The sequence below is a fragment of the Protopterus annectens genome, chromosome 11.part0 (genome assembly GCF_019279795.1).
Source record: "Protopterus annectens isolate FY-2018-M chromosome 11.part0, PAN1.0, whole genome shotgun sequence".
In the NCBI taxonomy this organism is placed as follows: domain Eukaryota; kingdom Metazoa; phylum Chordata; order Ceratodontiformes; family Protopteridae; genus Protopterus; species Protopterus annectens.
In genome coordinates, this window is record NC_056745.1 from 1,051,444,560 (window position 1) to 1,051,472,059 (window position 27,500).

The 27,500-nt window shown below is 38.7% G+C and overlaps 1 protein-coding gene across 1 annotated transcript in view; it reads right to left on the reverse strand.

Moving 5' to 3' along the window:
* The window catches only part of LOC122815020 (mucin-19-like), a 118,947-nt gene that overhangs the window by 7,389 nt on the left and 84,058 nt on the right, over positions 1-27,500 (reverse strand). Inside the window, exons 6-9 of the mRNA XM_044087272.1 lie at positions 26,577-26,669; positions 26,404-26,488; positions 26,170-26,316; positions 15,473-15,622 (exon numbers count right to left, since the gene is read on the reverse strand). Coding sequence (XP_043943207.1) covers positions 15,473-15,622; positions 26,170-26,316; positions 26,404-26,488; positions 26,577-26,669 — 475 coding nt within the window. The remainder of the gene's footprint in view (positions 1-15,472; positions 15,623-26,169; positions 26,317-26,403; positions 26,489-26,576; positions 26,670-27,500) is intronic.

The window sequence follows — 27,500 nt, forward strand, 5'->3', positions numbered from 1 at the left end:
CTCTCAAGCATTGAAGCAATCTCCAAACACATAAACTGTTTATTGTCTAAGTTCTCTGCTAACATTTATAATAACCTTTACATACACTGATTTTAAATGCCCCCATGAGAAACATTAAACCTCCCCCTCCTGCAACCTTTTATAAACAGAAAAGATAAACAGATATGTGCACATCCTAAAAATTGCATTCTAGAACAATTAAACAAATAAGCATGCTTGCAGAGTTTGAAAGCATAATTGCATTGTTCCTGTTTAATTTAACTTAACTTTTGAACACGACAGCCATTTTCAACCTAGATAGTTACAGTTATTTCAACATGCTTGCAGTTCATCATAGTATACTATAAGGCAATAATGTCTTTCATCAGACTCCAAATTGCATCCCATTGAACAATGCATTCTGCCCATCAACAAAGATTACACAAGAAACTGACACATTTCTGATATAGCATACTTAGAAAAATGCACATTAAAGATATACATATCAACATACAATATTTAATATCAGACTCCACATAAAGCCTGTCATAAAAATTAAACATGTACATAGAACTCTCTCCATTCCTTCTAAACAAAGTCTCCAAACATGTCTAGACTTTTTCTAGCATGATGTCAGTACAGCTGATCTGTCTCATCAACTCTTTAAGCACCTTTTCAAATGTATAATGCATTGGATCTGTGTCAGTTCCCACTTGACCAGGCCAGGCCTCCTACTATAAATCATCTATTCATCCAATATCAAGTCTCATAGGCTCTGCTTCCACCTGTCACACAGGCCCTGCTTTCATATTGCCATCAACCCTCCAGCACTCCTTGTCAATGGTTATCTCAGTTTGCAGATCACTGTAGCTCAATATTGTTCTAACATAGGTTAAACCATGTAGCATACTTCATTATGGTACTTTTCCGTTAAACCCCTACCACACGGTTTCACTGCTAGATCAGTGTGTCTCACCTTATTGCTCAGCGAGCTGTGCAGATCCTTTTTATGTAGTGTTTACAAAAACGTATTTTTACAGTTTACAGTTCATGTAGTTCTGACACATCTTGCTTACACTGACTCACAACTATGCGTCAGCCCCTTCAATGACAGCTTGAGAAAAAAGCCATATTCTGCCAAACCAAAGACATACCTTCTTCACTTGCACCTCAGAATTTAACCCTGACACTGTGCAAAAGTCTCATGCTGAAGATTGACCCTGAATTTAGCAAAGTCATACTAGTTTGTTTAAAAGGTACAAAGCTTTAAACCACCAGGAACAGAGTTGTTGGGTTGCTCTGAAGATGACACAATCTTAGTAAGAGACTTGGTAACTTTAAGCAAATTGAGACAAGACAGAATCAAATCCAGGAGTACAAAATGAAATGCTTTAGCAGCTCATAGCAGAATTTACCGTAATAAACCACAAGAGACATTCTGTACTCAGCAGTTTCTTAATGATATCCCAATAACCCTCCATCAAGAACATATTCAAAAATGTTGACAACTCTCCAAAAAGCAATGCAGAGATACCATTGCCAACTACTACGACTTCAATAATAAACGTTTTCCCCCAAACTTATTTACAGACCCATGGTATTGTCATTAGGTTAATAATCACATACATCTTTCATCCCTTACCTGCTTAAAAAAGACACTATCAGGTCAGAAAAAGTATACATAAATATAATACTGGTGGGCATGTACTCTGTTCAATATCCACGTCTGTGTAAAACTAAAGGTGAGACACTGGCAGTGCAACCGTGTGGTAGGGGTTTTACAGAAAGGTACCCATTTTTTCTTGAAAATTATTTATTATTTGGTCGTCATATCTCCACAGTAGTTTGGAAAGCCTTTATCTGGCTCATCTAATTTCCAAAGGCATCTTATCAGACCAATTATTAAACATAATTTACCTTTTGTCAGTATTTGTCTAAACATATCACTCATCTTGACAGATCTTAGAGATTCTTAACTAAAAAGATCACTCACCCCAAAAATCTTAGTTAGCAGTATAGAATGGCAGCATTTTCTCTGTACTCAGTATAATATAGACTCCTCCATGGATATCAGTTTCTAGGCTTTCGAGCCATGAACTATCCATCCATCCCTCATTGACCTTATATCCCTTCACCAAACAAATGGTACCCCAAATGCTCAGTTAAAGGAACTAAACTATTTTCAACAGATAAAAAACCTAGACAGTTGGATAGACAGCTCCACATTATCCCCTGTTCTATCATGGCTTCCACTCCTTGAGGCATGAGGAAACTTTTGAAGAGTTTTTTGGTTAGAATTGTAATGGCCTGCAGACTGATTGCCTAGTATTTACCTATGAACCATACAGGAAAAGAAGAAGAAAATAAGCGTAAAAAACACAGTGTTGAGTCAGTAGTATATCTTCAAAACTGACGGTTCCAAAACTGGATAAAGATTGGCAACTTTCCTTAAACAATAGGTCCATATCTTTTCTTCAGTTGGATGCAAACATTTATCTTAAACGTTCTCCAATTAGATGGATGATTTTGAATTTACTGGTCCTAGATAATCATCATGGATTTGTAAGAGGCAGGATAAGGGGACATGATCTCATGAAGTTCATGATTAATATGCAGAAGTGGCCATAAATTAGGAATTTAAAAATAATAGTAATTATAAGAAATAAGAAAACTTAATTATTATCTATGGAAATCTGTTTGTTAGATACAGATTGTAAAGTTTAACATTTATAATGGTGCAAAAAGGGATTGCTGTCCTGTTAACAATTTACTTTAATAGCCTTTACTCTAGACAAGTTTCTCGCAAATCAGTTTACAAATAAAGGCAATTTTCAAATTATGGCATACAGGTGCACATCTCCCAGTTGTTTTTGTCTTTATGTTTTGTTATTATTGCATTGCATGGCATAATCATCTAGATGTAAAGGGCTACATGAAAAGACATTACTTTGCACAGTCAGGTTTGTATGTAAATATGATCAAAACCAAACTATTTACATTGTTTAATAATATTTATTGTGATTTTCAGAATGTGGATAACCACCTATTTGAGTTTGTAACTGAATGTGTGTACTTAGGTTGTAAAACTTACATTGAATAGGAACACAGTTATTGAAATTAACTTCAAAACATTTTAAGAGGGTAGGTACAAATCCGTATGTCACCCAGTGGATAGCCAACAGGTTCACAGACAGGACACAGGAAGTTAGAATTGGGGAGTCCACCTTTACAAAGAGGCCAGTCACAAGTGGAGTCCCTCAGGGATCAGTCCTTGGACCACTCCTTTTTGGCATTTACTTCTCAGAAGTCAAGGAAAATGTCAGTGGCCTCTAGCTGACTAAATTTGCAGAAGATTGCAAATTAGGAGCTGTCATTGTATCACACTGACACAAATGTTCTCCAGGAGGGGCTGACACAGATAAACAACTGGTGTTAGAGTCATGGACTAAAACTAAATGCCAAGAAATGCATAATAGTATCCTTTGGGAAGTCATCCATCCCTGATAACTGTCATAGTGACAACACACCCCTTAAAGTTGACACAGTAGTCAGGGACTTAGGGGCACACATAGATAGTAATCTAGCCTTTGATCATTGTGTGTCTACAGTAGTGAGAAAATCATTTTATGTTGCACAACTTATAAACAAAGGTATGGCATCTAAGTCCAAGGAAGTCATTGTTCCACTGTATTCGGCATTCATCAGACCTATCATTGAGTACACTGCCCCCTTTGGTATTTACCTAACCAGGCATATCCAACAACTGGAATGTCCACAGAGGTTCATAACTAAAAGAATACAGGGCATAAGTAATACGTCCTATGCAGACCGCCTCAAGGCCCTGTCCCTGTATTCCATCTCCTACAAGCTTTTGAGGGGAGATCTATGCCTGGCATACAGGGCATTTGCAGACCCCACTCTGATGAATCTCCTGCATATCCACATAAAGTACAGTTGTGTACACTTACTATAAATATAGATATTTGAGCGTATTCACTGTTGCAGTCATCACATTTGGGTTATCCCTGCCAGGGTAGCCCTTGGTCGGCCTGAATACCAGAGACTTAGTATTTCTGCATCAGTTGCTGTCAATAGAGGACTGACATCAGGTCGTCAGTGGTATAAAGGAAGGCATCCAATGCCATTACATCAGTTTGTCTTGCCCTAACCTGTCAGGCACCACCAAAGTAGGGGGCCAGGCTCTGGTGGTAGAACCCCACCAGTGGATAATAAATACCAACATGTCCCTTGTAAGGAAAGGAGAACAACAAGGGGAAAAAAGGAAGATAAAGAGAAAAGGGGATTGAGGGAGGGAAACCAGGACTGCAACAGTGAATACACTCAAACATCTACATTTATGGTAAGTGCACGCAACTGTACTATGTTCTTTGTGTTTCACTGTTGGAGTCATCACATTTGGGTAGATTCCCAAAGCTGAGGAAATGGATGGAGGCAGTCAGGAAGCTAGGGGCTGGCTAGCATGCCCTGCAAGACAGCAGAGGCAAACCCTGCCCTGGATTTGGAGAAGAGAGGCAGGTGGTAATGCTTGGTAAAAGTATGAACAGATGTCCAGGTGGCAGCCTCCAGGATGTCGCTGGTGGAGACTCCTCTAAGGAAAGCTGCAGAGGTGGAGGCTGCTCTGGTGGAATGTGTCCTGACCCCTTGGGGGGAGGCTTGCCATGCTGTTTGTGGCAGAATTGGATGCAGTGTGCTATCCATTTGGAAATGGTTTGCTAGGAGATGGCATTGCCTTCTGCCCCTGAAGTAAAGCTAACCAGCAATTGATCAGACTTTCTGAAGGGTTTAGTCCTGTCCAGATAGTATCTGAGCTGTTTCTGCACATCTAGAGAGTGCAGAATCCTTTCCCCCTTGTTTTGGGGGTTAGAAAAGAAGGTGGGTAAATGGATGGATTGGTTGAGAGCCACACTGGACAGCACCTTGGGCAAGAAGGATGGATTAATTCCGAGGGATACCCTGTCTGCATGGAAGATGACGAAGGGTTCCACAGCCATGAGTGCTTGCAGCTCAGAGACTCTTCTGGCTGAAGTGATGACCAGGAGGAAGGCTGTCTTCCAGGAGAGAAATTTTAGCTCTGCAGAAGAAGCTAGGGGGCAGGGTGATCTATTCCAAGACAAAGTTAAGGTCCCAATCTGGGGTTGGTGCCCTTCTGGGGGGCCTCAAGTTGCTAGCCTCTCTGAGGAACTGTTTAATCAGAGGGTGTGAAAAAAGAAGCTTCTCAGTGGGAAAATGAGCAGAAATAGCAGAGGCATGAATATTTATGGAGGAGAAAGAGAGACCACTGTGTAGTAGGTCAGCTAAGTAATCCAGGATGAGAGGGATGAAGAGTTATGACGTATTGGCCCTCTTAACCTGGATCCAGGTGCAGAACCTTTTCCATTTATCTGCATAAGACTTTCTGGTGCTAGGGAATCTTGAATCTCGGATAACATCCAGAACCTGTCTACTGAGGATGGCAGACTAGACAGCAGTTAGGGTATAAGCCAAGCTGCCAAATTAGGTGTCAGCAATTGGGGGGTGCATGAATTCCCCTTCCTTCTACATTAGGAGGTTTGGAATCTGAAGAAGATTCCATGGAGGCAGTGGGGACAGACTGCACAGCAAGGGGTACCAGTGCTGTCTGGGCCAGTCTGGAGCTATGAGAATGGTCCTTGTTTTTACCTCCCTTATTTTGAGCAGTACCCTGGGAATGAGAGGTAGGTGAGGAAAGGCATAGACCAAGAGGTTTACCCAGGGGAAGGACAGGGCATCCACTTTCCAAACCATACAGTGATGCTCCCTGGTGCAGAATTTGCTGAGCTGATGGTTGGTGGTGGGAGGCAAAGAGGTCGACCTCCGGGGTTCCCCATTTCTGAGTTATTAGAAAGAAGGTGTTTCGGTTGAGCTGCCACTTGTGGGGGTCCAAGAGCTTTCTGCTTAATTGTTCTGCCAGGGAGTTGAGAGAGCCTGGCAGGTATTGTGCTAACAGGTGTATTTGCATGGAAGAATCTGTGAGCCAAAGGGTCATGACCAGCCTGCACAGTGGGTAGGAGTGAGTCCCTCCCTGCTTGTTGATGTACTACATCACAGTGGTGTTGTCTGTTTTGATCAGGAGAACCCCTGGAGAGAGAAGGGGTTTGAAAGCTATCTAGGCCTGTTGCTCAGCCATCATCTCTTTTTGACCGATGTGCTGGGGGATTTGCTGGGAGTTCCATTGGCCCTGTATGCACCTGCCGTCCAGATGTGCAAGCCAAGCATAGTCTGATGCATCTGTGGTGAGGGTCTGGGCAGCAGAGTGTGGGGAGAAAGGCAGCCTCTTGTTGTGGGAGCAGGTTGTTGCCCACTAAAGAAATTCCTTCCTCAGGCAAGGAATAATTGGCAGAAGAGTTTCCAGATCTTGAGAGTGTTGACACCAAAGGCTCTTTACGTACCACTGAAGTTTCCTCATATGCAGTCTGGCATATGGAATGAGGAGTATGCAAGAGGCCGTGAACCCCAGAGCTTGCAGGATTTTCCTTGCATAAAGTTGGGGCCTGGTGGCCAGTTGAGATAAATAAACTGATAGGAAAATTTGTTTCTTTGGTGTAAGGCATGCCATCTGGGATGCTGTGTCCAGACTTGCTCCCAGAAGATTATCCTTTTGGTGGGTACCTGTTTGGATTTCTTTTCATTGATTGTGCACTCTAGGGAGGTTAGTAGATCTTTGACAAAGGCCAGGTGTTTGAGCAGCTTTTCCTGGCTGTCTGCCTGAATAAGGCAGTCATCTAAGCAGGGGTAAATTTGAATATTTCTTTGTCTGCAAAAGGCAATGGCAAGAGCCAGGCATTTTGTAAAAACTCTGGGAGCAGTAGATAAGCCAAAGGGAAGTGCAGAGAACTAAAAGTGTTGAGAACCTGCCCTGAAGTGGAGATATTTTCTGCAGGACTCCCTGATAGGAATGTGGAGGTAGGCATCTTTTAGGTCCAGGGTGGCTAGCCAGGCTTCCTTGGAGAGCATGGGTAGCAGCTGCTGGAGGGTGAGCATTTTGAATTTTGGGATCACTAGAAATGTGTTTAGAATGGATAGATCGAGGATAGGGTGCCAGGTGCCCTCTTTTCAGGTACCAGAAAAAGTCTGGAGTAGAAGCCTTGGCCTATCTGCTCTGTAGGAATGTGCTCTACTGCCCCCAAGGAGAGCAGGGGATGGATTTGATTTTGAGCCTCTGTCCACTGATTTGCTGGTAGATCTGGGAACCCTTTTGGGGTTGGAAGGTTGTGGAAGGAGAATTTGTACCCCTGAGACACAATGTCCAGAACCCATTGGTCCTTGGTAATGGTGGCCCAGGTGCTTGAGTGAGAGGAGAGTTTTCCTCCTAAGGGTATGTGAAGGTGGCAGAGATGAGGTTGGGTAGGGGCAAGTTATTGTGAGTTCTTACCATAAGGGGGTGGCTTAGAACTCCCTGGTTTTGAAGTGAAGACAGTCCACTGCTTAGATCTCTGCAACCCCTGGGGCTGCTGTCTGGGGGGTCTGTTTCCACAGGGTCTAGGCTGGCCCTGTCTACTTGGAGCAGGAAAGGACCGGTGCTTGGAGAGAAAATGCTGCTGAACTTAGGGGGATGGACCTGTAATAAATCTTTAACAGTCTGCATAGATTTTGCTTTTTCTGCCATCTTTTTTAAGAACTCTTCTGCTTTAGTGCCAAATAAGTTATCTTTGTGCAAGGGTGCATCCAACAATTTTGATTTGACATGGTCTGGCAGGGGTTGTTCCTTAAGCCATGCATGTCTTCTAATGACAGGTCTGGTGACTGCTGCCATGCAAAAAGCTTTTAGGGCATCAAAACCACAGTGCAAAATGTGTTTAGTTACTTGACTGGCAGAATGCATTAAGTCCTGTAAATCTTTAGAGTCTGCCCATGCAGGAAAGGAGGATTTTTTTTGTTTAAGGAGTTCCAAGGTATGTTGCTGATACTTAAGCATATTGAACTGACAATTTAGTGCCCTGATAGCAAGAGTAGCTGAGGTGTATACTTTTTAACCCCATCTGTCCAGTGCTCTGGAGCCCCTGTCTGAGGGGGTGGGATTCTTAGCTGAGGTTACTTTAATCCCTTTAGGCCCTTGAGTAATGACCTCAGAGTCAGCTGTTAAATTTTTAACAAGATATTTGTGTGGGTCACCGACTCTGTAGTACCTCTCTGGTTTTCTGGGAGCAGGAGGGAGGGCATCTGGAGTTAAGCTGGATTCAAGGAAGACATCATCCACCACATCTAGGACTGGGGGGTGGCAGAGGGCCTGTGTTGTGGAAGGTCCAGGAACTCTCTGAGTCTCTTTTTAGACTGTGGGTAGTCTTGACTCTCCCATTGGAAATGCTCCCTTAAGGTATGCAGGGTTTCCCCAAAGGAAAAATCCTCTGGGGGAGAGGCTGAAGGAATGGATTCCTCTGCATCAAAATCCTCATATGTGGAGAGGGGCGGCATGTCTTCATAGTCAGATGCATCAGATTCATCTGACTCTTGTTCTGACAAAACTACTGGAGATAAATCTCTTTTCCTTTTTGAGGGAGTGGCTTGGCTTCCCCTAATCAGCATGATAAGGTATTCTGCCATTTTAAGCATTTGAGACTGAAGCAAGGAAGCAGGTGCCGAGAATGAGTAGCCGGTTTCTTGGGTGTGGTTTGACCCCTGGGCCTTAGGAACTCGTTTTTTTTTTTCAAAAGAACAGTAGCCGTGAAAGAAGTCATTGGTTTATGTCTGGATTCAGTGTTGAAAAGGGCTTCCTCGGAAGCCAGTGCCTGCATAGCTGCTCCAGACCCATCCATGTTAGAGACAACCGCAGGATCCTTAGATGAAGAAGAGTTCTGCGGCATACTGGACTCTGAAAGGGTCTCGGTAGTGGCCTGTAAATTAACTGAAGTGGGCAACAGGGGCTGCAAAACCACCTCACTGAGTTCTGGAGGACTGACAACCAGCTTAACGGAAGCGTCGTCAGAAGGTTTGGTCCTGTGAAGTCTGTCTCTGTCTTTATCTTTATGTTTTTTCAGAAGAACTGCTGTCGGATGGCTTGCCAAAGCCATATCAGAATTTGAGGACTGCAAACAGAAATATTTGGCTACAATAAGGGCCTGACAATGAAGACTTCTGGTGTTAAACAAAGCACAGAAGTGACAATGAGGGACGTTGTGGTCTGGGCCTAGACAAGTGACGCAGTAAGAGTGGAAGTCCCGGTGTGGTATTTGCTTTCCACAGATGAGACAATTAATAACTTTTTCTGACATCGGTTAGAGGAAGAAAAAAGAATCCCCAATGGCGACTTAGCTTTCAAAGACCTCAACTTCAGTTCAGAAATTAAACTCAGGTAGCAGCTGACCAGAACTCATGTGAACTGCTTCTGCTTTGGGCTCCACAGCAAGAAAGACTGATGTAATGGCATCAGATGCCTTCCTTTATACCACTGATGACCTGACATCAGTCTTCAAGTGACAGCAACCAATGCAGAAATACTAAGTCTCTGGCATTCAGGCTGGGCGAGGGCTACCCTGGCAGGTATAACCCAAATGTGATGACTGCAACAGTGAAACATGAAGAACATCAAACAGTACCAGACTTACCCATTCTAAAGACTTAAAGCTTGCCTTTGATATAAATAGGACCTGCTGGAGTGATAGGAATGTATTTCAGAGACTACCCCATCTATGGAATAGGGTCCCTATCCATGTGAAGCAGAGTTCCACCCTAAGCCAGTTCATGTGCAACTTGGACAACTGGATGGGAAACTAGAAATTCATGCCTGGTTTGACACCTATTTCTATAATGGACACAGGCAACTTGTAAATGGTTCATTTCCCAGACCCATGCTTACACTTATCAAGGGTATCAGAACTTGCCAGAGATTTGGTATGCATGGCTAGACTTAAAAAGACCCTTGTGGTTCTTAGCCTAGTAAACACCTATGAACCTATAAGAGGAAATTAGGGGTGAATCCCTTACTGAAAGAAGTTGTACTTATCCCTTCCAGTAGGTTTTATGAAATTAAAATGCTGTCGCTGCTCAAGATTCTATTTATGGTAAGGCATTTATTGCATGCAACGTTTACCAGTTATATGACAAAACTGTAAGATTTAATAGGGCAATTATTTTGGAATGGAAGTCAATCCAGAATAAGCAATGCTAGTTTTAATATGAAAATGGTCAGATGGCAATATATGAGAGCTAGAGCTAAGAAGAAATCAATATGGTTCCATTTGGAAATAACAATTATACTACTACATTGCCGAAGGCAGTCGGCTATCTGCTCATTCAAAATCTGGGATCCTGGAGGTATGCAGAGATGGTTAGAGCAATAACTAGGGTGAAGGCCAAAATGAAATAGTAAATTCTGAACATATATGTTTGCTGTTAAAGTTGGGTTTACAGTGGCCTTTGTTATACTTCAGTTGTTTGAATTAGTATGGAAGTCTGTATTTTATTACATTTTTAAAATGAGATATTGTGTGGTAAGCAGTGTCCCTGTCTACAGCTTTCATAACAAGAAATCTGCTGCTACTGTTTAGTAGCCTGGACCATAAACTGCTAGAAAGGTTATCTTTCTTCTTTTTTATTGGAAGAATGTAGCTAGTTAGCCTGGAATACAAGTTGCTTGAAGAAGAGGCATGGGTAGATTGAGTCAAAGGGGGCAGAGCTCTAACAATCCATGTGTGTTAATGTAACAGTCTGGTACCATTTAAAAATAAAAGATTTTTTTTTTTGGTCCTCAAATACAAGAAAAAAGTTGGTAGCTGAGTATTTTGATATATTGTGTTTTTCCCTTTTTCTGAATTAAATGAAGGCATAAAAAACTTATTCCCCCCCTCTTTGATAGCAAAAATGCCTTAAGCTGAACTGTACCTATAGCTGAGCACAGAAACTGAAAAGACTGTAATGCAGACAGGTATGCTTTTCCCCTGTTCTATTTGATTCCTAAGGGAACAAATCCCTGTAACACCATTTCCAAATCAGACAGCTGTTTAGACTATTAGACCAGATGGCATTCATTACATGAAGAAAAAGTTTATAATTTTTTATCTGTTTTAAGCCAAAACTGGTGCCATCCATTTTTTAAATGTTCTCAGAGAAATTGCTAGGTAGGAGTAGGAAAGAGAATTGGAAGCAAAAACTCAAACGTAAGAAGAATAATTCCCAGAATGTTAGAGCCCTTGTCACCAAAATAAACAAACAACTCAGGAGCTTATTAAAATCCACCAAAGCCTAGCTTGATTTTAAATTAGCTACCAAAGCCAAAGACAAGGCATTTTTTACTTATGTTCATAATCCCAAAAGCACAATGCAGCAATGTGCTGAGCTGATTGTGAATCATGGTACCTACACTGAGAATGAAGCTGTAGCTAAACTACTGACTGCAAAACTTAGCTCTGACTTGACTCCTCTTTCCCCTCCATCTGTCTCTCAAGATATACCAAAACTGTCTCACCTTCAACTATCAAACAAAACCAAGTCCTACAAGTGTTATCAAAAGCTAAAAATATTGCATGCGTAGATCCTGACAATATCCCTGGCTGTATCTTTAATAGCACGAAGCATGATTTAGCCACACCCCTGACAACATTGTTCACTCTCAGCCTCCATACAGGTTTTGTATCAAGTGAATGGAGAATGGCTACAGTCATTCTCCTGCATAAGGGAGGACCTTCCACAGACCCAGGCAATTGCAGACCCATAAGACTGACCAGCCTCATATACAAAGCCATGGAAAGCCTTATTATGGACTTAATCAGGGCATATGGAAACTCCAAACACTAGACCCAAGTCAGTTTGGATTTGGCAAAGACAGGTCATACTTACTCAGTCAAGTGGATTTTTTTTAAAAGGTCACTAAACCAATGGATGAAGGCAAAATGATGCACAGCAGATACTTTGACCTGGCCAAAGCTTTTGACACAATTGCCCACTCAGGCATAGAAGAAAAGCTACATAAACTGTGAATAAATCCCCATGTCACCCACTGGATTGCCAACTGGCTCACAGATAGGATGCAGAGAAAGTAGAACCAGTTCAACTGATTATTTTAATGGCAGTTTTCAAAGCAGAGACAGTGTTATGGGAAAGGCAGATTTGTGGGGTTTCTGTCATGCCTTGAATACTTTGGATTCAAATAAATTCTAACGGATATCCCTACGAAACTAATACTAATATTTGTTCATCCTTTTCTAATAAGAGCCATCTACATCAGAAATGAGAACCATTTGCATCTACAAAACAGCCATCTGATCCACATGCAAAATGGCAGGTAAAGAAGGTCTTGAAGCACTTTGCAAAATATCATTTTTGGGCATAAAAATACTTTTTCTGTCAATGCAATGCTTGGGCTAGTTATTTCCTTTGTTTTATCAATATTTTATAAAGGGAAGTACAGAGAATATCCTTCAAGCCTGACTTTATCTTTTTCTTTTCTAATGCTGTCAAAACATATTTGTCCTTGTCTCCTGAAAAAAGTCTTTGAATTTAAATAGATTCAAAAAAGGCCTACCTTGACATCCTCAGAAGAAATTGGGGTCAGAACATGACATAAAATTTCAGGGCAGTTCAGAGGCCATTACCCTGAATCATTAGTTAATGCCATTACAAATGCATTTGCCTATATGCTCATCAAGTACACTGTCAGTTTTATTTAACTAGGTAAAACTTTTCTTATATCAGTCTCCAAAGGGTAATGTCTGACTTTGTGCATCTGTCTTAAAACTGCACCTTGACAGGCAGCTCTAAGAGCATGGCATTCCAGGACCCTTAATAACAAAATGGAAGTTGTTCAGACTTTTTCCTATACCTATCAAAAAGCCCAGCTTTTCTGTCTGATGGTAGAGCTCTATCCCACAATTTCTTCATTTGCATCTACCATCAGAAGTGCTATTCCATGGTTTGCTTTATACAACTTTTAATGGTTATCAAGTCACAGAGGTGGATCTAGCAGTAGGCGACATAGGCAGTAGCCTAGGGCATGCTGGATGACTAGGAGGGGGCCCACTGGCCAGGGGGGCTGCCGCATTTAACTTTTACTTAAAAGAATACATGTCATCTTTAAGAATGTCATCTAAGTCTCAGATTTGCATCCTTGCATGAGTGTGTCAATACACATACACCTGCTGTTACTTATTTCTTCTTTTCTTTCATGCATCCATACATGGAATTTAAATACACATTGTTCTTGCTGCTTCTGCCTCTGGAACAAAATGATATAGCAAATGTATTGGTAAGATGCTTCTTCCCATTATGAATGTACGTGTGTGTGTGTGTGTGTGTGTGTGTGTGTGTGTGTGTGTGTGTGTGTGTGTGTGTGTGTGTGTGTGTGTGTGTGTGTGTGTGTGTGTGTGTGTGTGTGTGTGTCTGTGTGTGTGTCTGTGTGTGTGAAATGTCCTAGTTAAGGATCCCCTACACCAACCACCTCAGTGCATTTGCAAGGAATTGTAAGTTTCAATGCATTTTCAAAGAAAAGTACGTTTCAGGGAAAGGTAAGTTTACTGATGTTCATGCCAAGTCTGTTTTCAATGTGCAACTGTTTTGCTTAGTAAATGGTCATCACTGAGCAACAGAATTTGAAAGTAGTGTTAGTAGCACAACAGGTAGCATATTTGCTTTTGATGCAGAAGTCTGTCAGTTTTAATCCCATACCTTATTGATGGATTGCTGATACTGTTTTGTACTTTAAGGGGGGGTGGAGGTGCTGCAGTCCTGAGTATGTTTTCCTTTGGATGAGATGCCTAGTAACTATGAACCTGTTGTCAGTTTTCCAGCCATTCTCTATTGCAATATTACCAGCTTACCATTTTTTTAATGTAACATAGGCAATTTATTCTTCAAGGGCAGGCACTGAGTTTGTATGATAAAACACTGAAATATAAGGTTGTTTGCTAGAAGTAACCTATTCATTAGTTACAGATCTCTTTAATGTAGAATTATTCAGATGACTTCTACTTCTTGCAGAGATTGTGCATATTGACTGATAGTGGTAGGTTATAATGGCAGACATTTGAGTGGCCTTTTATGGTTGAAATGTCTGAAATGGGCAGTTTTGTCATTATTAGTTTGTGTATTTTGTTTCATTGCCACTAGAAAAAAGCTGAAAACTACAAATTTAAAATACACTCTAACATGTGGTGCTGTATTATACAAGGAATATAACTGGATACAATCAGGAAGGTGAATTAAGAACAGAGACATGTATGCATGGTCCTAAAATTGTGTGCAAGGGCCCTATGGTTTGAAAAAAGCCCAAAGGTAAACTTTATCTGCCATTGGCCAGGTACATGTTCCTTGAATGTGGGTTTCAATGCAGTTTTAATGAATGTGAGTTTCAAGGGCAGTGAAGTTTACATTTAATACTAAGTTTATGTTTATTGTGAGACTGTATTGTTTTGTTTAGCAAATGTCTATCAGTTTTGTGCAATAAAATTTTAAATAAAAGTGTTTAATTAAATCCAAATATATGGAATCACTATAGCAGTACAGAAAAAAATAGTATTTACACTGACAGGTTTGAACAGAGTTTACGGTAACTAGGAGAAATAGTCAAGTAATGGGACACTAGAATAGCTGTAGGTGGGCTGCTGTGTGTGTTTGGGGGGGCAGATCCATTATCCTGCCTAGGACCTCTTTTGACCATGATCCAGCTCTGTTTAGTGCCATGTATAAAATCAGGTTATCTAATCGATTAAATCTGTGTTTCAAGTTGTTCTAAAGTATCTGTATGAGGAAGATGAGTAGGATTGTTCCATCCTTTTTGTGCTTTTGTATTATCTCCTTTTAGGAGAGGACAGTTTATTGTGACCAAATCAAAACATTTCTTAATCTGCCTCACTGTTTAAGTACGTATTGTTCTGTGGGGTGAAACTGATGAGGCAGGCAATGCACCATTATCCCCTGTGAAGTGAGGAATCTACAAATGAATTAAAACATCCTCCCACTTCTTCCTCAGCATTCTGTCATTTTTACCTTTTTCTATTCAAAAGAGAGGCTAATTACTGTGCAGTCCCACACAGTCCTAAACATGAGAGTCTATTCTCAACCAAAGTAACAACTTCTGTAGTGGATGCTTGTGATTCTTGCGCCTTTTCAATTTTATGCATTTTTGTGTTGATATTTTACAATCAATAATATGCATTTTAATTACTAGCACAGGCACTTTTACAGTGAAAAAGTCTTGAGAGAACATGATTGGTATTTCTACCTGACTGTTGGTAAATAAAACCATAACAGTAAATAATAATACATAATATAACATAATTCCAATTATTTAACAAATATGTTACTTGAATTCAGTTAGAGCCTTTGTCTTCATATGGCTGAATGTGGAATTAAATCATAAAAGATACGCCTTATGAGATTATAAATACTACTGTCCACTTGAAGAAAAAGACTAGTATATTCTTCACATATAAAACATTGTAAACAAAGCAATTTTCTGCACATCTACTTAACCTAAGAGACACATTTTCATTATAAATTAAATTAATCTGAAATTATAGAATACCGTTGTTAAGGTCAACACATGGCATATCATCGGGTATGTTACAGTCCTTATCAAGCTTCCATGAATCGGCAAAATTGTTTGCAGTCTCAAGAGAGTTTTGTATGGATAAGAAATCGTTAGATGCTTTATCATCATATGTACCACACAGACCTGAATTAAAACAAAAACAGATGTGAGTACTTTTAATCTCAGACTATAAATACTTGCCATCATCCAGTGTGATTGTTCTTGGTTTTAATACCTTCATTAAAATAGCACTTAAAACATAGGCACACATACAATGATAAAAAGTAAATAAACATTAATAACAGTTTTCATTTACATACATCATGCATTACATATATATTTTCTTTCCTTCTTTATTTAGTCTACTTTACTTGAGTTGCTCAGTTCATGCCTTCTTTTAAACCTCATCCTCATAAACATTCTGTGTGTATTGTTCTTTCCATAAATTCCATTTTTTTTTTTTGTAATTTTCTCCTTCTCTTTTCGAAAGACCCTACTTGCAATTCTTGTATCTCTTTTACAATATCTGTTACTTCAAATGCAGTGGGTTTAGATTTAAATTCCCATTTTCTAATAATTGTTTTTTTGGCAGCCAATACAATTAAACTTAATAAAGACATACTATCTCTAGGCAATTCAAATCATGTGTCCCAGCTTAAAGGAATCATTTCCTTAGCTACAACCATTTGCACCTCCAATATTTTTGAAAGAGTATTCTGTAGGGAATTTTTATAATCTGCTAACCAGTTACATTCCCAAAAAACATGCTCCCAGTTATCTCTTTTTTCCCCATAGCATCTCCAACATTTGCTATCTACCCGAGGGGAAAACATTTTTAAGTGTGCTTGGAGTTTAAAAATACCCATGAAAACATTTTCAAGCAAAAACATTAAATCTTCTGAATTTTGTTGCATATTTGGGAGCCATACATATGTCCTTCCATTGTTCCCTTTTAAACTTGAAGTTCCTTTCACTTCCCAATTTGTTTTAACAACATCTGATTGATTATTATAGTTATCATGCAATATTTTATATACCCTACTAATTAGCCTTTGTTTAACAGCAGCTGCTGGTCTAGATTTGACTAAAACCTTTACCAGAGGAGGGCTTTCACTCAGGACTCCCTTATACTGTGCTCTTTGCCTATTCAGATGGCAGTCTCTAAACTGCAGTCCAAACTTGTTGGCATTATCTCATTCTATTACTTTTCCCTCTCTATTTATTCACTCTCAATACCTTGGTTCCCCTGCCAGTTTTCTCCAGTAAATTCCTGCCCCTCTTGTCTGTTTTCTGTACCCCTTCTTGAAGTCAACCTTATTGGCAAAATCTCCTTCTCCATTCCTAGTTTGGCTTAGTTCTTAGAATACTTTCTGTAACTGTTTTAATATAATATTCTGTGTAGTTCTTATTATCCTCCTTAAGAATTATCTTCTAATATAACACTTTCTTATTTGTTGGACCCCCCCCCCTCGCTTCATCAAATCAGGTAATCCTAAACCTCCTTGTCCCATTCATAGCATCAACTTATCCCTCTTAACTCATGCCCTCTTCTTCTCCCAGATAAATTCATTCACTCTATTCTATTTTCTATATCTTCTCCTCTGTTTGATAATAATATGCCTGATCTGTATGTAAAACTAAAGGTACTAAAACCATTTTCACTGCTTGCATCTTATTATCTCTATCGATAGCCAAGACCTTCCAATTTCTCAGTTTTTGTATTATAATTTGTCTGTTCTCTTCCCACATATCCTTAGCTGCCATAATAGAAGCCTTTTTAACCCATGCTCCTAAATACTTTATCTTATTGTGTCCCCATAAATATAGGTATTACTGAAACAATTTGGGTGTTGACTTGAAACTGTCTCAAAATGTTCTACAACATTGAAACATCCTTTTTGGGTTTATCAAGTACAAAATAATATCATCTACAAATTATGTCAACTTTTCTTGATTACCAAACTAATTATATCCTTGAATTTCTGAGTGCCTTATTTTCTTTGCTAATTGCTCTAAATTTAAAACAAATAATAAGTGGGAAATAGGATACCCATACCTGGTTCCTCTGTTCAAGTACTAGTTATTGAAGAGGAGCTCTTCCACTTAAGTTCTTGTATCTGAGTCTTCATATATCCACATAATTAACCTTGTTATTGTATCTGAAAGTGCAGTGGTTCCCTTTGTCCTACTCGTAAAATCTCAGCCTATATTTCAAATGCTTGGTCTACATCAAGACCCACGAATAACAGTGGTAATGGCTTACATTCTGCTTTCCTCTAGATTACCTTAATTCATCTGTTTGCCTTCCTCCACAAGAGCACATAGATCCATCTCTACCAATTTTGGCAACACTTTTGCTATTCTTTTACTTTCTACAGATATAAACACTTTATAAGTGTGGTTTAAAAATATGAAGCTGGGTCTGATTGGTCTCTACTCTCGGTTTTGAGTACTACAGTCACAACATCTTTCTTCCAAGATGCCGGTGCTTCCCCTCCTATTAAGATATTATTACACACAAACTTCCATGTCTTTATCACTTTATTCCCTCCTAACTTCAGGGATATTAACCTGGATATCTTTATAATAAACAACTTTACTTTCATTGTAATAAGTGATATGGGAGCTTTAAGAAACACCAGTGGTGGTATCTTGGAATTAAAATGGGAAGGGATTAAACATGCTTACATAAAGACAATAAATAGTAAGAAATGGGATAGAGTTACAGAGGAATGTAAAACTGAAGTGAGTGGAAACAAGAGCAAAATAGTGAAGGGGGGGCTGCATACTGAGTTACAATTTGTGAAAAATAAATTGGAGAAGATGCATTAACAATGATTTATTGGTTCAAAAATATACTGCAGACAACTTGGATAAATTGTTCAGTTGCAAGAGACAAATTACAGGAAGCAAACAAAGACATCAGTACAATAAGATATAAATGGCTCAAGACCATAAAATGTTCCTGATTTTGCAGAATTCTCATGATTTTTTTTATTTTATTTTTATTTATTTTACATTTGTTAACCGGGCTAGTCCAACTGGATATATGTCCATGTTCAGTGGAGGCCCGGGGAGAAAAGCTCCACTATAAACTACTAAAACAAGTTAAACTTATACAAAAAATATAAATTAATGCAGAAATAAAGAATATATAATAGTATTTAAGAAACGTAACATAACCAACTGCAAGTTGCAAAAGGATCAGAGTACCAAATGAGGCTTAACATAGAACAAAATAATGAATAACAAACTAGAATACTCTATTGCAGAATTGAAAAGAAATTATTTTTTTTATCTTACTTTTGACCTGTCCCTCATAACTTCTCAAGTAATCAGTGGTGATTTTGTTAAGTCAATAATACGGCAGTTTACCCTTGCATTACTATTGTTTGGACAATGCACATTGATGCAAAAAGTCTTATTTTAAGTGCATCACAGTGCTATGTAAAAACAAAATGTTTTATTTTTATGGCCTTTGTGACACAATTATTTAAGAATTCTGCTTCCTCAGGAATCCCTGAAAAATGGAGTTGGAAGGTTTGCCAAACAATTTTTTACCAATTAGTAGGTAGTAAGGATTAAAATTTGAGGGCAAAAAGAGGCTATGGTGCAGCACAGATAAGTGTCCCACTGTAGGTAGGTGGATACTACAAGCAACAGTACATGAACTTTGTCTCCTGCTGTGAGCCGTCTATCACAGCAATAAAAAAATCAAATTACCTTCATCATTTTGACAGATATGAAGGGGAGGTGTTTAGGGGTAGGGGAGATGAGTTTAAGAGGGTTCAGGCACCTAAGCTGCAAGACATTTCCCTGTGGTACATTTGACTGGGAACACATGACTGAAGTGACATTCAGCTGCAGAGAAATATGGCTATTTGCAAATTCCCTGCGAGCAAAGAAAAGCACACACTGCCATGCTCACAGCTTTAATAACAAAATGCACAGGGGGAAAACAATGTCCAGGGTCCCCAAGGGAACATGATACAGCAGGCAATATGGCAGGTATCAGCAGCAGGCTGGACAGAGGGCATGTCAGTAGCAGTAAAAATGCAGTGCACAATGGGCAGTGCCTTTATAAATGGAGTGTGTGGACCATTAACCCCTTCACAGTGTCTAGGGAACATTACCTAAAACGCATACTGGAGCATAAATGTGACTACACTAACATGCAGGATATTCTCCATGCTGTAGCACACTTCTACGTGTCGTAGTTACATAAGTATGTACTGTACACTGAGCACAACACTCATTACTCCTTCTGCCACCATGCATTTGGTTATTAAAGCTGTGAGCATGGCAGTGTGTGCTTCTCTTTACCCACATGGGAATCTGCAAACAGCCATATTTCTCTGCAGCTAAATGTCACTTCAGCCATGTGTCCCCAGTGAAATGTACCACAGGGAAATGTCTTGCTACCTAGGCACCTGAACCCATTTAAGAACTACAACTCAGGCATAACAAAAGAATGAAAATTGGACACCTTAAAAAGAAAAAGAAGTAACAGGTACTGATAATACTGTTCTGTGTGATTATCCCTGTAATCACTAAAAAGCAAGAAATGCTAATTAAACCTGATTGAAAAAAAATGGAGGATATATGTAGAAACGGATTCGTATCATTTCACTGAAAGACCATTTCACTGACACCCATTTCACTGAAACTAAATCATTTAAAGTTCACTTCACCTAAAAATCATTTCACCTAAAACTCATTTCACTGATAAGTAGTACTCTAAGGCAAGTCAAAGGTATATGTCCTTTTCCTCACTGTCGTGCGATCCTGGTGTTAGTATATATAGCTACAGGGTGTGGGGGGTGTAGCCTCCCACCTAGTTGGGTTTTACCAAATAATGCAAAACAAAATCAGACAACAGAAAACCAAGTGTGTACTCTGGAATTGCATTTAAAAATGTAAAAAGGAAAGGATATAGAGTCTAAAAGTGGTGTTAAAATGTAGAAAACATCAAAATGTGATGAAATAAATGTGTTTTTTCAGTCTGTGGGCACAGTTCTCCTTTAAGCTTGTCAGAACAAGCATATAGTAAGTGTGGATACAGACAAAATAAGGCAATGCTTGTACTGGCTATATTTGAGAGGAAAGTCTTAGTTTAGTAGAGCCTGCTTAGATTTTGGAGTGTGTGTGTGTGTGTGTGTGTGTGTGTGTGTGTGTGTGTGTGTGTGTGTGTGTGTGTGTGTGTGTGTGTGTGTGTGTCTTTATCACTTGTGGTATGTGATGGTCAAATTTCATGTTGTAATCTATAATAACTTCTAGCAATTTGATTTTTGTTACATGTTCAATTTTTGTATTTTTCTTTAGAGGTGACGTACTGTTTTGGGCTGAATAACATAAGTTTTGTTTTTACTGACATTCAGAAGTTGTGAATTTTCCAGAAAGGTTTCAACTGAAGAGAACCATTGCTGTGTATGTTTCTGGAGATGTCTTGAGCAGAACGTATAACTGGAGATTCATCAACATATCTGAGTATTGTGGCATACCTTGATGACATATTTAAGCAGTTTATAAATAGTTTGAACAGTAAGAGGCTTATGACTGTACTTTGAGGCAAAACAAGGGATATGAGTATAAAAGAGGGTAGTCATTTGTCCCATTTAATAGCCTGTAGCCTATTTGTCTAAGAGTTGTGGAACCAAAGAAAGGTGTAATCTGGTAGGCCTAATGAAAGTTTGAGTAGGAGTTTTTGGTTACTGACAGTATCAAAGGCTTTGATAACACTACAAAGAGTCTAGATACAAGGTTATTAGAATTTGTATTCTGGTTAACTGCACTGATGAAACTGAGTAAGACTGTAATCCTCCTGTGATGAGGGCTGAAGCTGTGTTAAGATGAAGAGACAAGACTGTGCTAAAAAATGAATTTAAGAAGCTGGGAGTGGAAAGGCTTTTCCAGGATTTTTGAAAGACGTGACAGAATAGCAATGAATCTGTAGCTGGAGAGGTTAGTGGAGGGGCCACCTTTATGCAAGGGTATGATGAAAGACTTTTCCCACAGTTGTGGGACATAGCTTTCATTTACTGAGTAGTTTATTAGGATGGATACCGGGTATGTTGTTACATTTGCAGCACTCTTAATGTTTTCGGGTGGGAGCCTGTCGGGGTCTACAGTGGTGGGTTTTACTTTTTGAGCTTTTTGTTAATGGAAGTGGGGAGTGACTTAAGGAAGAAAGAGTTGGGTATGTTAGTTGTTTAGGTTGGAGAAGCTGGGTTGTTGAGTGTAGTGGTTTTGATTAGGGGGCTACCATTTGAATAAAGTGAGAGCTGAAATCTGAGGCAATACTTTCATTTTCGTTTAGGGTGTTTGAAGTAAGTTTATGGTTTTTACATGGTTTGAGTAGGTTATTTACTGATGTCCAGAAAGTTTTTGGGTCTCCTTTATGTTTGTCTTAGAGTTTGGCATAAAAGGATTTTTTGCCCAATTGCCTGACATCTTGTAAGTTGGAAGGTGTCTTACTTTTCAGGTAACTTTTCCAAGCTATGTCTGTTTCTTTCATTAGCAGTTTTGTATGTTGGAATGCAAATTGTGTTTGTTCGGATTGAACCTAGTCTGTTGATTATGTTTGAAAATGTGTAACTGAATTCAGAGACATCATCATCCAAGGGAGGATTTTTTTGAGTATATTCCAGTTGTACTGCTACAGGGTATTGATAAAGGTTTCAGTATGAACATTGGTTAAATTTCTAACCTTATTATCCTGGTGTTCAAATAGTATATGGGTTTGATGCATAATTATACAAGTTGGAAAGTAATCATTACAAGAGACGGGTAATGTTCTATAGTGTGAATACTTTACTGGTTGTGATGCAAGTATACAGTCCAAGGTAGTTTCCTTTGAAATATGTTTGTTATGTCTCATGGGGTAATTAATTATTTGGTTAAAGCCATACAGTCGAACATTCTTTGTTGGATTGTCAGAGTTTAAGGTAATCCAATCAACATTAACATCACCTAGGATTATAGATTCCTGATACATGTTTGGTGGAGATCCAGTATAGGATGTTCTGTAGAGTAGATGTACTGTTTCCTGGGTGAATATACAAACCTGCCATGAGTATTCTTTTGTGAGAGTTCTGCTTGATGAGTGCTATAATGCAGCATCATCAAATTAGGGGAATGTTGGTATTGTGGGGGACTAATTCAAATGTGTTTTTGTAAATTATGGCTACCCCTCCTGCCTTTTTTTGTCTAGCCTGAGAATATTGAAATCAGGTAGTAATTTTTTTCATTTTTTATTTTTTCTTTTAACCAGGTTTTGGTTGCAACTAGGGTATCTGGAGAGAAGTGGACTAGCCAGACATGCAGGTCTGCAAGCTTGTTACGGATATGTCTTGGATTAGTATGAAATATCTTTAGGCCTATGTGTTTGCATGGGGTATAACCTGGAGGTAAAGAACTCAAGGTCTAAGATTTAATAACTTGAATAGGTCCAGGATTGGGATGGATTTAACCTGTAAGTTTTAACATTGTAGAAATATAGTGAAATAAGTATAGCAATGTATATCTATTTATTATTTTAATGTTAAATTTGACAGAATGGGAATTTAGACATGCATACTTTATTTTTAAAAAGTCTATGAAGGATGATTGATAGAGCTATGTAAAGATGGGCAAGTTGGGAAATGTTTTAGGTTGGGGGCTGGCTGAGGTAGAGGAGGGTGGTTAATAGTGTCAGTATGTATAGTGATAAGTTGTGCAATGTGCTAATAAAGAAAGAAGGAAGACATTTAAGATATCGGACATAGTCCTAGTAGTTATCTGAAGAGGAATGGCTAAGAACGGATGTAATTACGTTTTGTTCTTGGCGGTTTGAGTGGGTTGAGATAGAAGGAGGATAATTAATATTATTGGTTATGGAAAGATAGTCTGGGTGGAGCTTAAGAGAATATAAATGTAGGGCACATTGGGTGGTGGGAACTGTGGGGGTAGGGGGGGGAGCGGAGTGATCTTGAGTATATTGGTAGAGAATGAAGCAGGCGAGACCCCTTTAGGAATTATCGCTTCAACAAATGCAGTCAGTTCCCATCCCATTTTCATGGTAAGAGGATGAAATAGGACTACTGGTGACTTCTATTTCTTAGAAAAGAAAGGTGAAGATAAAGATGGTAGAAAAGAGCTATTTTTTTTGCTAGGAGTATGCAGTGACATGGTAAGAGGGGGTCAGAATGCCAAGAGTGAAAAGAGAGAATTGTAGAAGTGTTTGGCATTTTTGGGAATACAAAATATTAAAATGGGTTCACAGAAGGGGGAATGATCCCAGGTTCATCTAGTCACAAAATTATTCCAATGAAATACAAATATTATTTACCATGACAAGGGTAACCTACAGTTGCTTTCAATTTGTAGATCAGATGTGAATGAGGGAATTATTTTTCTGGAGATAGTAAGTGCACTGCCTTTAGTGATAGCTTGCTTCCTGGTCTGAGATAAGGTGTAGAAGGCCTACAGCAAGGTAAGAAAGGAGAAGAAGAGAAACAGAGGTTAAGTATGACTATAGGAAAAGTTGGAATCACAGTAGAAATGATTTAAGTATTATAGCTATATACTATAAAAAGTGGAGCTCAAGAACAGTATTTATAGAGCACTAAAAATATAACACCAGTGAAGACTTGCCAAGCTGGGAATGAAAAAAGTGCAGCCTATTTTCTCTTGAACGGTAAAGTCAATGGATCTGACAAGAGCTAAAGAAGGATCTCAGTCTAACTGTCTCCTAGGCTGTGTGCAGGTTAAATTGTTGCGTCTAACCACTGCTTAGACTGCTGGAGTAGCAGAAAGGACATCATAAGAGAAGACGCAGATTAGCCTATCTGCCTCCTAGGTTATGTGCAAAGATACAGTCTATCTGTCACCAAGACTGTTGGAGTAGAAGTGTAGAAGGTGAACTTGACAGCTAGTAGTTTGTTATGTCCTCTAGGTCTGAGTATGTGATATTGCTTTACTATTAGCTCTGGGTAATCCTGGGCATTGTTACTGAAATTTCTGACATAGGTAAAAAAGACTTTGTGGTTAGCTTTCAACCCAGTGACCATTTTTACCTTATTTCTAGCTTAGGTCCATTTGATCAAAATTTGGAGTTCCTTATTTTTTTTTAGAAAGTAGATTTTTGGCTTTAATTGCAGTAAGTATTTTACTTTTATTATAAATTCAAAATCAATTTATGTTAACAAAAAAAACTACAAGACAGAAGAGTTTAAAATATACTAAAATTATGCACAACATCTGTAAAATGAAAAGGCTATATAAACAAGGAAAAAAAGTGCTTTCAAAAATAAAGGAAAGTACAACCATTTATGAGTTTTGGGAGGCAAAGGTTTAAATGGAGATCATAAACTATTTTGGATTTAGTAACTACTGTGAAAATGAATACCGAGATGCATATGGAGAAAGTGGTTATAGAAAGAAGAAACATGTTTAGCTGCATCCTAAAATTCTAGTATTTGAGAAAATATATTTCTACTTCATAAACTAATTATGATGTTTAATTTGGAATTGCCTGAATCTTTCTGGCACCATGTACGGACAAGTGATAAGACAAGAAACAAAAAAAAGATACACAAACATTTTCAAAACATTTATAAATTTGTTTTACTTCCAAAATGGAAAAAAATAACACAAATATTTATCAAAAATGGTTATAAAATAGGATGGTGAAGGAATGTAATCAGCTAACAAAAGAAACTTAGTCTTGCTTTAAGAGGAGGAAAACAAGAAGTAAAAGAGGGAAATGAAGTTTGGAACAGACAAACGTTGTCATGGAATATCTTTAAAGGATGGGAGAGCTGGGATGTAAGAAAGAAGTAGGTTAGGTGGTAGTAAGTGAGCTTGAAGGGAGTGGGCAGCAAAGGGTTAAACAGGTTAGAGGTTAAGGAAAGAAGTGAAGTAAGGTTTGGGGGTGGGTCCTGTAAGCCTTTGAGCTGGGTTTTTGGTTGCTGGGAGTCACATTTGGTGTGAGCTTGTTGCCCTCCCAGCCCGTTCCTTTTTGGTATTGCATTTTGGGCAGAGAAGAGGGACAGGCTTGCCCCCTTCTGTTCCCCCTGTGGTGGATAATTGATGGAAGGAATTGAGGTGGTAAAGTTTGAATTGATGGTTTGGATTAGTGAAGAAATGCAGAAGGGCAGCTGGGACACTGCCTTGTTGGTGCATTGATAAGTGAGCAAGTGGGGGACGCTGCTTATCCAAGGATGAGCATTTTCGCTGCCCTTATAGTTATATATTTCATGTTTTATTTACAAGGAATTGAAGTGGTATTGTGCTCAATAAAGTTTCATGTTATCATTTATTATGTTATAAAATAAAGGTTGTCAAAGGTCTTTGGGTGTTTGTGTGGTTTATTGAAGTGGAATGTGACAATAAGTCACTGGTAGGGTCCATTTCAAGTCATTACCAAAAACTAATATTTGCTGACTGGTGTTTATGGAATAAATATGGCATATTGAAACACAGTTTGGCATATCTCAAATTTTGATGCATTTTTTTTTAATTTCGTTTTAAAATACTGATTACTTCTGTAAGTATGGTGTGAGCCTTTTCAGTTATCTGAATGTTCAACTAGAATTCATTTCTAAAACATTTGTGATAGAATGGCTCCTAATGTAAGTGTATATATTCTTAAACTAAAATATATATTAATAATAAGAAAATAACAAAGCCATTTATATATTTGGAAATTGTACCTCTTGTTTTATTCTTTGCTGTTTCTGGAAGTGTCAAGTACAGTTGCATGACTGAAGAAGTCTGAATTTGCATTTTCAAATTAAAGTTGTCTTCATTTACATCGACATGGATAATACCCTGTGTTGGTCTGAATATTGTGACAGCCTCTGTGTAAAACCAATATACTAATGAATATTTCAGAAATGCTCATGTCTAGTGAAATAAATCAAACTATTTGCAATGTCATATATTACCTGAATTTATATCATCTGTAACTGGTATGTCATTGTAAAGAATACCGCCATCATTTGTAAAACTGTATATTTCACCTGATTCAGACTGATAAACAAAAAATTAACACAGAGGATATACGCAAAGAAAATGTACTTTATGAAAATTAAGTAGAGCTTTTTAGTGGATTACTTACTGTGTCCATGAAAAGGGTGACATGTTGCAAACATGTCTGCTTTTCTCCTACTTGACACTGACGAATTGTTGTAACAAGGGACCAGCCTTCACTCTAGTATAAAAACAAAAGAACACTTCTCAATAAATGGATAAAGTAGCATAAAAAGCATATTTAAGTACTGACACTAACAATGTTTTCATTTTCAACGTGTGGCCCTTGTGTGTATCAACACCCAATTTATGCAACGAAGAAATATAATTGTAGTCTGAATATATGAGACATGGATGAGATTAATTTAACAAGTTTTCAGCTACCAAATGCTATCTTTTTGTGTACAACTATATATGTTACAGCTGCAGATTGAAAGGGATCATTCTTGTTAGTATAATTAATACTTTTTGTTTTCGTTATTAACATACAGCTGATGTAACACATTACATATGTTATATGTTTTTATTTACAGCTAGCGGGTTTGGTCTTTCTCTGACAGCAGTTTTTAAATGGTGAGGTCAGCCTTCGTGGACAGTCTCAGGTCTGTTTCAAGAGAAGGTCACGCAAGCCAGAAAACATTGCTATTTAAAGTAAGTAATCAGTATTAATTTTATATGGAATTAGGCTAACTGGAGCATCATGACATTCAATAAGTATTTTTTGCCTCCACACAGACTACTATCAGCTAACCCACATATCCAGCCCTCATTCAATGGGTCTGTCAGAATCATTTTAGCATGAACTGAGCTAACCTCAACCCATGGCCAGGCCTGCTGAGGAGAATGAGGACCCTGGTGTAGTGTTATGCTATTTCCAGTTATTATGTTTACTTGCACGCTGTAACCATTTTCCCTTTGCCTTGTGCGCACTTATGCCATCTTCCGGGAGAGATATGGAAAAGGGCATGCTGGTATAACATCGAACCTTTGCTGCAACTTATCTAATGACCTT